At 35.8% G+C, this 11,723-nt stretch overlaps 1 protein-coding gene across 1 annotated transcript in view; it reads right to left on the reverse strand.

The window, feature by feature from the left end:
- CD163 (CD163 molecule) overlaps positions 1–11,297 on the reverse strand; it is a 24,271-nt gene extending 12,974 nt beyond the window's left edge. Inside the window, exons 1-6 of the mRNA XM_015591457.1 lie at positions 11,198–11,297; positions 9,946–10,032; positions 8,586–8,906; positions 5,656–5,976; positions 535–855; positions 2–86 (exon numbers count right to left, since the gene is read on the reverse strand). Of these exons, the coding sequence (XP_015446943.1) occupies positions 2–86; positions 535–855; positions 5,656–5,976; positions 8,586–8,906; positions 9,946–10,032; positions 11,198–11,243 (1,181 nt within the window). The 5' untranslated portion in view covers positions 11,244–11,297. The remainder of the gene's footprint in view (position 1; positions 87–534; positions 856–5,655; positions 5,977–8,585; positions 8,907–9,945; positions 10,033–11,197) is intronic.
- Positions 11,298–11,723: the final 426 nt, after the last annotated feature.

Genomic DNA, 11,723 nt, shown 5'->3' on the forward strand with positions numbered 1-11,723 from the left:
CCCTACTAGTTTCTGAATTTCCACCTCCACTGTCCCAGCACAATGGCTGCCTCCACCTTTAAGTCTCAGTTCCAGATCTGATCCATCTGTAAAAGAAACATAAACTTAGGCCATAGATACATATGGAGGTTAGCTCCCAAAAGATATATATGTGTTTTTATCTTGATCCTTCCAAGATAATGAGACACTGGAAATTATGGCTCTTTTAACAGCCAGTATTGATCATAATTTTGGTTAAAAATGGGATTATAATTTCAAGGGTTAATCAATATTGTCAATGGGAGAAAAATATGAGCAAGTCAGTTATTAAAAAAAGAGCTATAACATTTTGTGTCTCAGAGCTCCAGGCAGTCTGAATAATTATTACAGAAAAGAGTCAGACAACCCTCTAAACTAGTCAAATAAAGAGTGTATTAAAGATTTCTCACAACTGTAAAAGAATTTCCAACAGGAAATTATATTTCTTGCATCTCATACTTACTCTTACTCTTACAGAACACAGCTCTTTTCTTCTCTATTTTTGTTTTAACTTACCAGAACACGTCACACCAGCATCTTCCTTATGATTGCAATAATGCTTTCCCCATTCCCGGTGTATGCACTTCCAGACAGCAGATTCATGTCCATGACAGGAAACATTGTCAAGCCAAATGTTTCCTGTTCCCTCACTGGCATTAACTCGACCAATAGCAGTGACGGCAGTTGGGCATCCCAGTTGCTTACATACTACAGCAGCATCATTACTATCCCAGCCATCATCACACACTGTCCCCCATTCTCCTTGGAATTTCACTTCTACTCTTCCTGAACATTGATTGACTCCATCTGCCAGTCTCAGGCTCAGATCTGCTCCATCTGTAAAAGGGACACAAAACGAGTCAGTAATAAAGAAACAACAAGAGACTTCCAGTCAAGATGAGAGAGTAGGCAAACTCTGTGCTTGCTTCCTCCCATCAAAATTACAACTGAATTCGAGAATAACCACCATTGAGAAACATCTAAAGACTATCTGAACAGAATTCTTATGAGTAAGGATATAAAGAAGTCACGTTGAGAGTGGTAGGAGGGTTGAAGATGCAGAATGGGTAGGTCCCACATCAATGGTCTGGTGATTAAGAAATAAGAGAGATACATCAGCTTAGGAGGTCCCCCTTGAATAGTGAGGGGTCCAAGCCCCACTCTGGACTCCCCATCTTGAAGCATAAGTGCAAGGAAGAGGACTTCCCATAACATCTGGCTGTGAAACACAGTGGGGATTGTGTCTGAGAAAGAAAATGGACTGCTAGAAACTGAGGCACAGTAGGTCTTAAAGTACCCATGCACAGACTCACAATCTCACTTGCTCTAAACTCCAGTGAAGGGGTAGCAGCTTGAAAAGCTTCAGGGACAAACAGGAGAAACTAAACTGACTAACTTAAGGGTGAGGGCTGGCTTTGGGCAACTCTCTCTGGGGATGGAAGTGTTGGCAGATGCCATTGTTCCTTTGTTTAGCCCCCTCCCACCCAGTGGGTAGGTGTAGGTGGGTATTAAATCTGTGCTCTTCATTAACATGCCTAACATCATTTGCCCCATCCTGGTGATTCCCTGTGCCCCTTTCACCAAACTCACTCCCTGGAACTGAGCTCCTTCCAGTGGCTCCCCACAAAAGTGGCCTGCTTCAGCTTTCACCGTAGACTTTGGCAAAATCTATCAAAGGTCCAAAACCCCCAAATAAGCAGCAGCTGGCCTCAACATGCCTTGTAGAGCTTACAAAATGGCCCAAACGTCTAGCAGAAGCGACGGCCAATCTCAATATGCATTGTGGCCAGTCTTGGCCTACAATGTGGCTTTAACTAAGTAGCTACAAGCCCAGAACAAGTGGCAGCTGGCCTCTGTTCACAGTGTAGCCTCCCCCAAGTGCCCCCAAGCCCATCAAAAGTGGCAAACAACTACGGATCACTTTATAGTTTCTACCAAGAGGCCCCAAGAAAGACACAAACAGTGGATGAACTTGGCTTACACCAGAGGCCCCACAAAAAGACTCCGGAACCAATATGCCCACTGGATGGCTTTAGACTACACCAGAGCACAACACAACCAGCTCCACAAAAGACACATTTGAAGGGCCAAGTCGGTTGGCACCAGAGCCCTGTTGAAGTGACTCCTACTCTGTGAGGTAAGCTCCTGAACAACAGCTCATTTAATAGAGTCATCGCCAGTCCTCTAGCCAGTCAATTTGAGAGTCAACCCCACCCACAGACAAGCCATCAGCAGTTGATGCTCAATTATAATAGGAGAGCACAAACAACTCACATAGAGGACATCTCTGGAGCACCCAGCTCAGGTGACCTGGGAGACTGTACCACATAAAGGGAGATCGATAGTAATACAATAATAGTAAGAAATTTAACACCTAATTAACATCAATGGATAGATCCTCCAGACAGAAAATGAACAAGGAAACGTGGCCTAAATGACACATTAGACCAGATGGATTTAATTTATATTGTTTGGATATACATTCTTTTCAAAAGCACATGAAACCTTTTCCAAGATAGACCACATGTTAGGCCACAAAACGGTCTCAATAAATTGAAGAAGATTGAAGTCATATCAAACATCTTTTCTGATCACAAGAGTATGAAACTAGAAATCGGCTGTAAGAAGAAAACTGAAAAACGCACAAAAACATGGAGGCTAAGTAAAAGGTATATAATTTGAAAAGATGCTTAACTATAATAATTAGAGAAATACAAATTAAAACCAAATTAAAATGAGATATCACCTCACACCTGTCAGAATGGCTATCATCAATAAATCAACAAACAATAAGTGTTGATGAGGATGAGGAGAAAAGGGAATCCTCATGCACTGCTGGTGGGATTGCAGATTGGTGCAGACACAGGAGGTTCCTCAAAAAAATTAAAGTAGAACTACCACATGACCCAGCAATTCCAAAAAGTCCAAAAAGTCCAAAAAGTCCAAAACACTAATTTGAAAAGATAAATGTACCTCTATGTTCACTATTTACAATAGCTAAGATATGGATGCAACCTAAGTGTCCATCAACAGATGAATAGGTAAAGAAGATGTGATACATATATACAATGTTACTTGGCAAAACAACAATGACAACAACAACAACAACAACAACAACAACAACAACAAAACAGAATGAAATCTCACCATTTGTGAAAACATGGATAGACCTAGAGGTTATTATGCTAAATGAATAAGTCAGATATAGGAAGGCAAATACCATATGATTTCATTTATAAGTGGAATCTAAAAATCAAAATAAACCAAAGAACAAAACAAACAAATTCATAGATACAGAGAACAAACTAATGGTCACCACATGGAAGTGGGCATAGGAGCTGGCTTGGGAGCTGGGTGAAAATGGTAAAAGGAATTAAGAAGTACAAATTGGCAGTTTTAAAAACAGTCATGGAGATGTAAAGTATAGCATAGGGAATATAGTCAATAATATTGTAATAACTATGTATGGTGTCAGATGGGTACTAGACTTATTGGGGCGATCACTTCATAAGTTGTATAAATATCTAATCACTACATTGTACACCTGAAACTAACATAATATCGTATGCCAACTATAATTGAAAAATAAATTTACAAAAAGAAACAAGAATAAAGGAACTGCAAATAGCTATATCTGAGAGGAATTAGGAAAAATGAGAGATACGGTAGAGGCAGAGCAAACAATGATATACTACTAATGAAAATTATTAAAGATGGAAGAAGGAGTGGATCAGGCAAGAAGACAGGACTTTTCAGAATAGAGAGCATGCACTACAGGAAGAATCCCTAACAAGAAATCCAGGGGCTGAATTTTATCTAGTGATATGTTCGTTTGACCACCACTGAGTTTTGTTGGAATTGTTTTTTTGTTAAATATATATATTTGCAAGTTAAGTAGGGTCTGGCCTAGTTAGTACTTAGATGGGAGACCACCTAAGAAGACCAGGTGCGGTAGGCATAAAAAATAAAAAATAAGGGATTGTAAGCTGACAAGGTCCTTGCAATCTGTGAGGTCAACCAAGGGTTGCCTCATATATATATATTTGCCTATATTTAGCTGGTACCCACATACTCTAGTTTGCCTCAATACTCAACACTCACTTTTATCTCTGATTGTATTTCTTACTTATATTATCTTATTGGTATTATGTGCCTGGCCTCTTTGTGACTATTTCCTTAGTTTAAAAACAAAGCAAAGAGTAAAGGGACCTCACCCTTATTGCTCTCACCTTTTCCCAATCAATAGTCCTCAAAGAACAGAACTTGATTCTGAGTAATATCCTGTAATAAGTAAATTGTTTTTTCCTCTCGCAGTTTTAATTTTTGTTGCCATAATAATGTTTATTATGACTCCTCAGCATGTATAAAACACATTGAGAAGAAATGTGCTGATTGAGGACCTAGAAACATTTTGATGGGGAAAGGAAAATGGAAGATACATACTGTGTTTTTTTCTACCCCAAATCCTTTCATTTTCTTCAGCTAATAAAATTCTTATTTTCTATAGCAATCTCATTCTTTGTGGTTCAGACTACAGATGGTTATATTGTTTAACAAGGAAAAAAGCAATTCAAGAAATAAAAAAAGAGCAAGAAATCTGATGACATTGCTTAAGTGCTTGAATTCATTCATGTACTTCCTGAATTTCACAGTTTTCTGAGTCAGTATTTTCTTAGTTTAAATTTAGTTTGAATTGAGTTTCCTTCATTTTCCCCCAAAAAGAAAGAAAGAAAAAAAGATTCTCGGTTAATACAGGGACATTTTTACTCTAATCATAAATGTGCCATAGGGTTCAAGACATACGAGGTCTTTTTCAAACTAGGAACTCAAGTGAAAAGAGAATGCCATCCCTGAGCATACAAATCCATTACTCATGTCCCCTGATCAAGTATAGAACAAAACAATCCCCCTATTGCTCTTTCTCTCCTCTGGCTTTCCACTTTGCCGTTACATTAATGCTAACTGCATTCCCTATGCCGTGCTCTCCATCCCCATCACCATCACCATATATCAACTACTAATTTATACTTTCTTAATCCTTTTCCTCATTCTCCCAGCCCCACCAGCCCTCTAGATAGACACAGTGCCTGCTCTTACCACAGCAGTAGCATAAATGAGGTTTTAATAGGAAAAAAACAATTTTGTATTAATCATTTGATTTGGTGAACTTGAACTAATAGTTTGGAAAGGGGTGAGTTAATGTGTGGCTAAAGGGACACTATTGTAGGAAAAGCATGATAAGGTGATTTGCTTTTAAAATTCATTCAGAAAGCAAAATTTACTAATTAAGCTATTTCTTATTTTCTTTTTCTTTTTCTTTTCTTTTCTTGTTTTTTTTTTTTGGGGGGGGGATTGGACTATTCTCTGAACACCTCCTTCTATCCTCATTACTTGGATTTCAATTTCACTGTTCATTCCTCCTCCCTAATCTATTACTCCTAATTTCAGTTACTGTAAAAACTCCACAGGTATCAGAACTGGAACCTGAAATTAGGTAATGATAAAATGGCAAAAGAAGCAGACTTCTTAATACATTTAAGAATTCAGCCTCTTAGGACTCTTATCCCCACTGCTTTTTTTTTTTTTTTTTTTCCGATCTTCTCTTGGAGAATAGAACAAACCCAGACCAGTTCTTACCTAAGCAAATCACTCCGGCATCCTCGGCATGATCGCAATTATGCTTTCCCCATCCTTCGTGTTTGCAATTCCAGAGAGCTGACTCATTTCCATTGCATACAAGATCATCAAACCAGATTGGTCCAGAACCTTCTCCAAAATTTGCTGAACCAGAGAAACTGACAGCACTTCCACATTCAAGTTGTTTGCAAACCACAGAAGCGTGATCCATTTTGAAGTTATCATCACACACTGTTCCCCACTGTCCTTGGAATTTGATCTCTATTCTTCCTAGACATCGGTTTCCTCCATTCATCAGCCTCATCTCCAAATTGGATCCATCTAGAGCAGAGAAAAGACCAGAGTTCAAAGTGATATTCATTCAGAAGGAATTTTAGAAAATAAGATTCCTCGGGACACTTGGGATTTCACTATGTCCTTAAAATGGTGCCTCATTTTGCATACTGCCCATCTTCACATATTGAAGAATTTTAATCTTTTAAAAACAAGTTAATAAGACTTTTATCTAGTTACCAAAGAAAATGTTTTACAGATTAAATTTACTTTCCGTTTTTTTTTCATTCTTTTACGAGGAGAGAACAAACACTCTCTTATATAGAAATAGATAAAATTAACTCAAATTAGTAACTTAAAAAACTAGAAAAAGTAAAACTGGTTCAAACAACAAAGTAGTAAAAATGATTAACTGGTCATTTATTGAACATTTAAAATCTTTATTTTAATCTTTATTACAAACAGCTCAGAGCATGTCTAATTGTCTAAAGTTGAATTTGAAATTAGAAAATGCAAAAAAGAAAAATAAAATGTATAATCATGCATAATATTTTGCAAGAGCACCCTGTGGTATACCAAACTATTAGCAATTGAGGACAAAAATCAATCAAAATAATTTATTTCTTACCAATTTCCTGTTTAAATAAAAAAAAATTTTTTTTTTATCCCCGAAGTGTCTGATACCATTTTTAGCAAAGAAAAGCTTTTTCATAAAGAAAATTTTCTTTGTATACTATACTTTAAATTTTCTATGAGGACAAAGATACCTGAGAAAAGGAGATTTGGGATGAAATTTTGGGACACATGAAAAATAAAAACTGTTTAGAAGCCTGTCTTTGAAAAAGTAATTCAATTTTAAAAGTTCTAAACTCCAGGCAAAGACCTTCACGTAACAAGATTTTTGATTATAAACAATTAATAATAAAAATAGCTCACAATTAAAATATGCTGTTCCAAGTGTATCAGATATGTTCTCTCTTTAGTCTTCACAGCTTTAAGAAATCTGTGTTATTGCCACTATTCCTACTTTCCAGGTAAACAAACTGAGGTTAAATAATTGGCAAGGATCAAACACCTAGAAAATAATAGAGCCAGTACATAGAAAAAAAAAAAGTAGTAGAGCACCAGTGTTTATTCTCTTTGCTGTTGTGGTATATTACCCCCGTGCATGTGATAATAAAAAAATTCCCCTAGAGGCAGAAGATCTGAGGATTGAGCGTTAATCTGTGTGGAGAGTCTCCAAAATGCAGACTCTGAAACCTCATGAAACTAGTAATTTGAGTGGCTATGCATTCCTATTATTACATACCAGTTGGACTTTTAGATGTATAAACGTGAAAAAACAAGTTTGATTAACTCCATCCTTAAGCATAAAAAAATAGAAAACAAGAATTAAAAGTACTACACTGTGTCTTAGCTTAAAAAGTCAACTCTATAGACATAATTACGGTTAAGAGCTTGGCAAGATTTGTTATAATTTTTTTTTAATTAAGTCTATTGGGGTAACATTGATTAATACAGTTATATTCCTTGAATGATGATTAACAAAAGACAAAAAGAAGAGGAAGAAAGAGGAGGAGGAGGAGGGAAGAGAAGAAAAAAGAGGGAGGAGGAGAGGAGGAGGAAGAGAAAGGGAGGAGGAGGGGAGGAATCAGAGAGGAGGGAGGAAGGAGAAAGAGAAGGAAAGAGAAAGAGAAGGAAGAATAAAGAGAATTGAGTTGTCAAGGTAACGAGATGCAGTGAGCCATAAGGAAAATTTTTAACACCTATTACATACCAGACAATGTACTAGTAGCTTTATATGTATTCTATCACTGAGTCATGAGAAACTGAAGTTTAGAAAGCTTTAAAAATTTGCTCAAAATAATAACATTAATGAGTGGATGAACTGAAATTTAGTCCAGCAGTTTTCTAGATACTAGCCTGTATTACCACAATACCTGAGTAGAGATTAGTCCTTTCTAAAATCTGTCTTATAGAGGTGATGGTCTCTAAGGGAGAGACTGGAAGGTGAGAGGGTTGCTTAAAGATCAATGAAGTGAGCGAGGAAAAATGGGGAGCCAAGGAATCTGAACTGGGTCAGAAAAATAACCTTAAGATTTGTCAGAAAAAAGGTCTGACACATAACTTTCTGAGTTATTGTAAGGTCAACTGAGATAAAACTTATAAAATGTTTTTTAAATTAAAACCACAATGGAAATGATATGAATAGCATTGTATACTGGAAATAGCAATTATGCTTTGTGAAACATCTTTCCTCCAACAAAGAATATTTATTTCTTGATTTAATAGGTTAATTATCAATAGGTTAATGGACAAAATGATTGTTAATGATTTATGGGTCAATGCATGAAAGCAGCATGTCACTTAGATACCATGATTTTTTATGTAAGAGTAGTAGGCTATAGTCAGGTTACTGAATATAAAATTGAAACTAGTCACTTTCTTATTGATTAAAATGTTCAGAATCTCTTTTCATATATTTTTAAAATATGAGCTTTGTCATGCATTTTCTGGTCTTTTAGCAATGGATTGGTTAATTTTACATGTAGACTAGATTACTTACAGAAAACTGGCTCTTTTCTGTTTTTAGCCCATCTACATATTTTTTCCCACAAAACATTTCACGTAGAGGCTTTGACTTATGCAAGTCTTACTTGAGCAGGTTACTCCAGCATCTTGTTGGTGAGTGCAGTTATGTTTTCCCCATCCATCATGTTTGCAGTCCCAGAGAGCTGATTCATTCCCTCGACAAGAAATGTGATCCATCCAAATTCGTCCAGAGCCTGCACTGAAATTATTCCATCCAGGGGCTTCGATAACAGTTGGACATCCTAGCTGCCTACAAATCACAGAGACCTCTTCCATGTTCCAGCCATTATTACACACAGTTCCCCACTCTCCCTGGACTTTCACCTCCACTCTCCCAGTACACTCGTTTTCACCAGCCACCAGTCTCAGCTCCTTGTCTGTTCCTCCTGAAACAATGGGTAAAAGTAGCAATTGGTCAGTATCCAAAGAGCAAAGAGAGAATTATCATTCTTTAGACTACCTATTTATTTTCCAAAGCCAGGTTTGAGAAACATTCCTGGACCCATCCATAGTATAATAGGAGAATTAACACTATGTCATAGGAATTCAAATACAAACATTAATATCACAGGTTTCAAATTAAACAATGACATAAACCAGTAAAGCTAGTAAACACAATATTATTTGATGTCATTTTATGGCTGATATTCTTTATAATGTCAATTTATAGAAACTTCATGTAGAGTTTACTATTTAAATAAGACAGTAAAAAATTTTAAAAGGATGAGATACAAAAGTTTCTTCAAAATACCAAGATAAACAGAAAGAAGGCTGATGGTGAGGATGAAAAGAACAGTTATAAGGAATTTTACACCTATATCACACATATGTGTAAAATAACATACATTTTAAAAATACTAGTTGAAATCTGACAGAAATGTGTCTACTTAAATGGAAGTCAAGATGGAGATATGTTTTAATTATCTCCTACCATGAAATAAATTCCCTCTCCCCCATACCTCTCCCAAATATCTCAGCTACCATCTAATGATTATTTTAGCTAACAGAGGAACCAGTGGTTGCACTGATACACATATCTGAACTTTCTCAATACATTTCAAGGTAAATTTTTGTATTTGAATTTATTTGTTTCCAAAATTCTCTTTTATCTCAATAATTCTAAGGTTTCTCTTCCTCTGTATTGTTCCTCATTTTTTAGTTAGATGTTAATTCAAATCTTTAAGTAAAATGCATTTTTTTTTCTCCTGTGGGAGTTTATTTTATTTAGGGGAAACTATACTATTATTTTATTCAGTTTTTATGTGTCATATGATTAGGTTCTTATTTTGTGCATTTAATATCTGATCTTTTGAAACCATAAAGCATGTTTTTAGATACTATTTGGCCTTCAGGAGAATTATTTGCTTTTCAATGATTCTCATCAGAGTGGGCTAAGGCTGCAAGTAGATTTGACAAAATACTCACCAAGAGAACTGGTAATCAAACAGGCACTGAAAACTGAGACCACAGCAATAATGAAAGGACTCATGTGGACAAAATATTTTCTAAAGTCTGTGAAAAAATAAGAGAGAAGGCAAAAGTATATTCTTCCCAAAAAAGAGACTTTGGAGAAGGCAAATGATTTCAGAGGTTCAAGATTAACAAAGGTCAAACCAAGGCAGAAAACCTTTCCTTTTAACTGGCAAGGCAGACAGAAAAAAACTCATACCCAAGGTCATATAGCCTCAGTGAAATAGCTTTGAAAATGTTCATGTTTATAGGCAGCCTTGGGGGGAGTAATTAGAAGAGAATTGGAGATAGAAAAAGAATTGCAAGAGCTGGCTTAAAACCTTGAAAATTGAAAAGGCATTAATGAAACTTAGAAGTGGGTAGTTTTCTCTGACGACACAGAGCAATATTCAACTATTGATATTCCTGACACCAAGCTACCTGATCCACATTGTTAGATGGTAAATTCCATGAGGGAATGAATTATATCTATCATGTTCACCATAGTTTAACTGGTATCTGAAATAGTGCCTGTTAAATAGCAGCCAAACAATACATTGATGGAATAAAGTAACAATGTTTATGTTGGAAAAACCCAAATATTGGACCTCATCTGCAGATACAGCATAAAATGCACTTTACAGCTGTTATCACTCTCAGCTATTATTTCTCCTTCCTACACTAACCTGACACTAATTTAAAAATAAAAATGCTGTGGTAGCCATGCAATAGCACTCATTTTTGGATAAGTCACTGAACTTTGCACATATGGTTTGTGCTTTCATGTGATATGTTATACTTCAATAAAAAAAGCTTGAAAAAAAATGTGAAAATTCTAAATGAGTTTAACACATCTATCTAAATCACAAAGTAGATTTCAACACTCAGGAGTGTTATTCTAAATTTTCTCTAAGTAATTAACTTTCAATTAATAATCATTCCTATATGTTCTAACTTTTCTAACAACTATGGTTTTTATACTCAATACATTTCAGTTGATTTCAGTTCTTTACTTAATTTCACCTTAGTAGTTTTACAAAGTGGATGCTAAATGTAATCCATATCACACATATCTATGGCAGATACGAGGTCCTGCCATATAAACTTAATGCCCTTTTCCCATTCCTTACTCTCCTGATAACAATCACTATTGAATCAGATCCACTGACTATCAGAATAATGCTATACTCCATTAAAAGATAAATGTAGAATAAATGACAAGCTTTACCAGCAGATCCAGAGTTTTCATGTGGCGCCATTGTGAGTTTGTCCATTCCAAAGTCTTATGATTTCTAAATCTTCTGGTATCATTCTCTAGAAATGTTCTACTAAAGAAGAGGACCACTAAGAACTCTAAAAATCATCTCACTTCCACAAAAATCCCAGAAAGGCTGTATAATGGAGGTGGAGTCAACCCAAAAAGGGAAGTCATTAAAAGAGTGAGGTTCCCTTTCATACTTATGTTTTCTTCAATACAAGACATAAACCAACCAAAGAAATTGAGAAAAATTCACTACAGATATACAAAATTAAGGGGAAATATTAACTCATATACTGTTGTTGGATTGAATATTTCAAATTTCTGCACTTTGTTTTGGACTACGACCCAAGCAAATTCTGTGTGACAAATGTAAAAATAGTGTTGTTATTGTTGGAAAAAAAGAAATTAGAAAAAGTTGCAGTGCAAGTGACTCTTCTAAAAATGGAGAAATTAAAGTATAACTACTGTGAGCAAAATATTGAAACCTAACCAT

Source organism: Pteropus alecto, unplaced genomic scaffold, assembly GCF_000325575.1.
Source record: "Pteropus alecto unplaced genomic scaffold, ASM32557v1 scaffold94, whole genome shotgun sequence".
Lineage (NCBI taxonomy): Eukaryota > Metazoa > Chordata > Mammalia > Chiroptera > Pteropodidae > Pteropus > Pteropus alecto.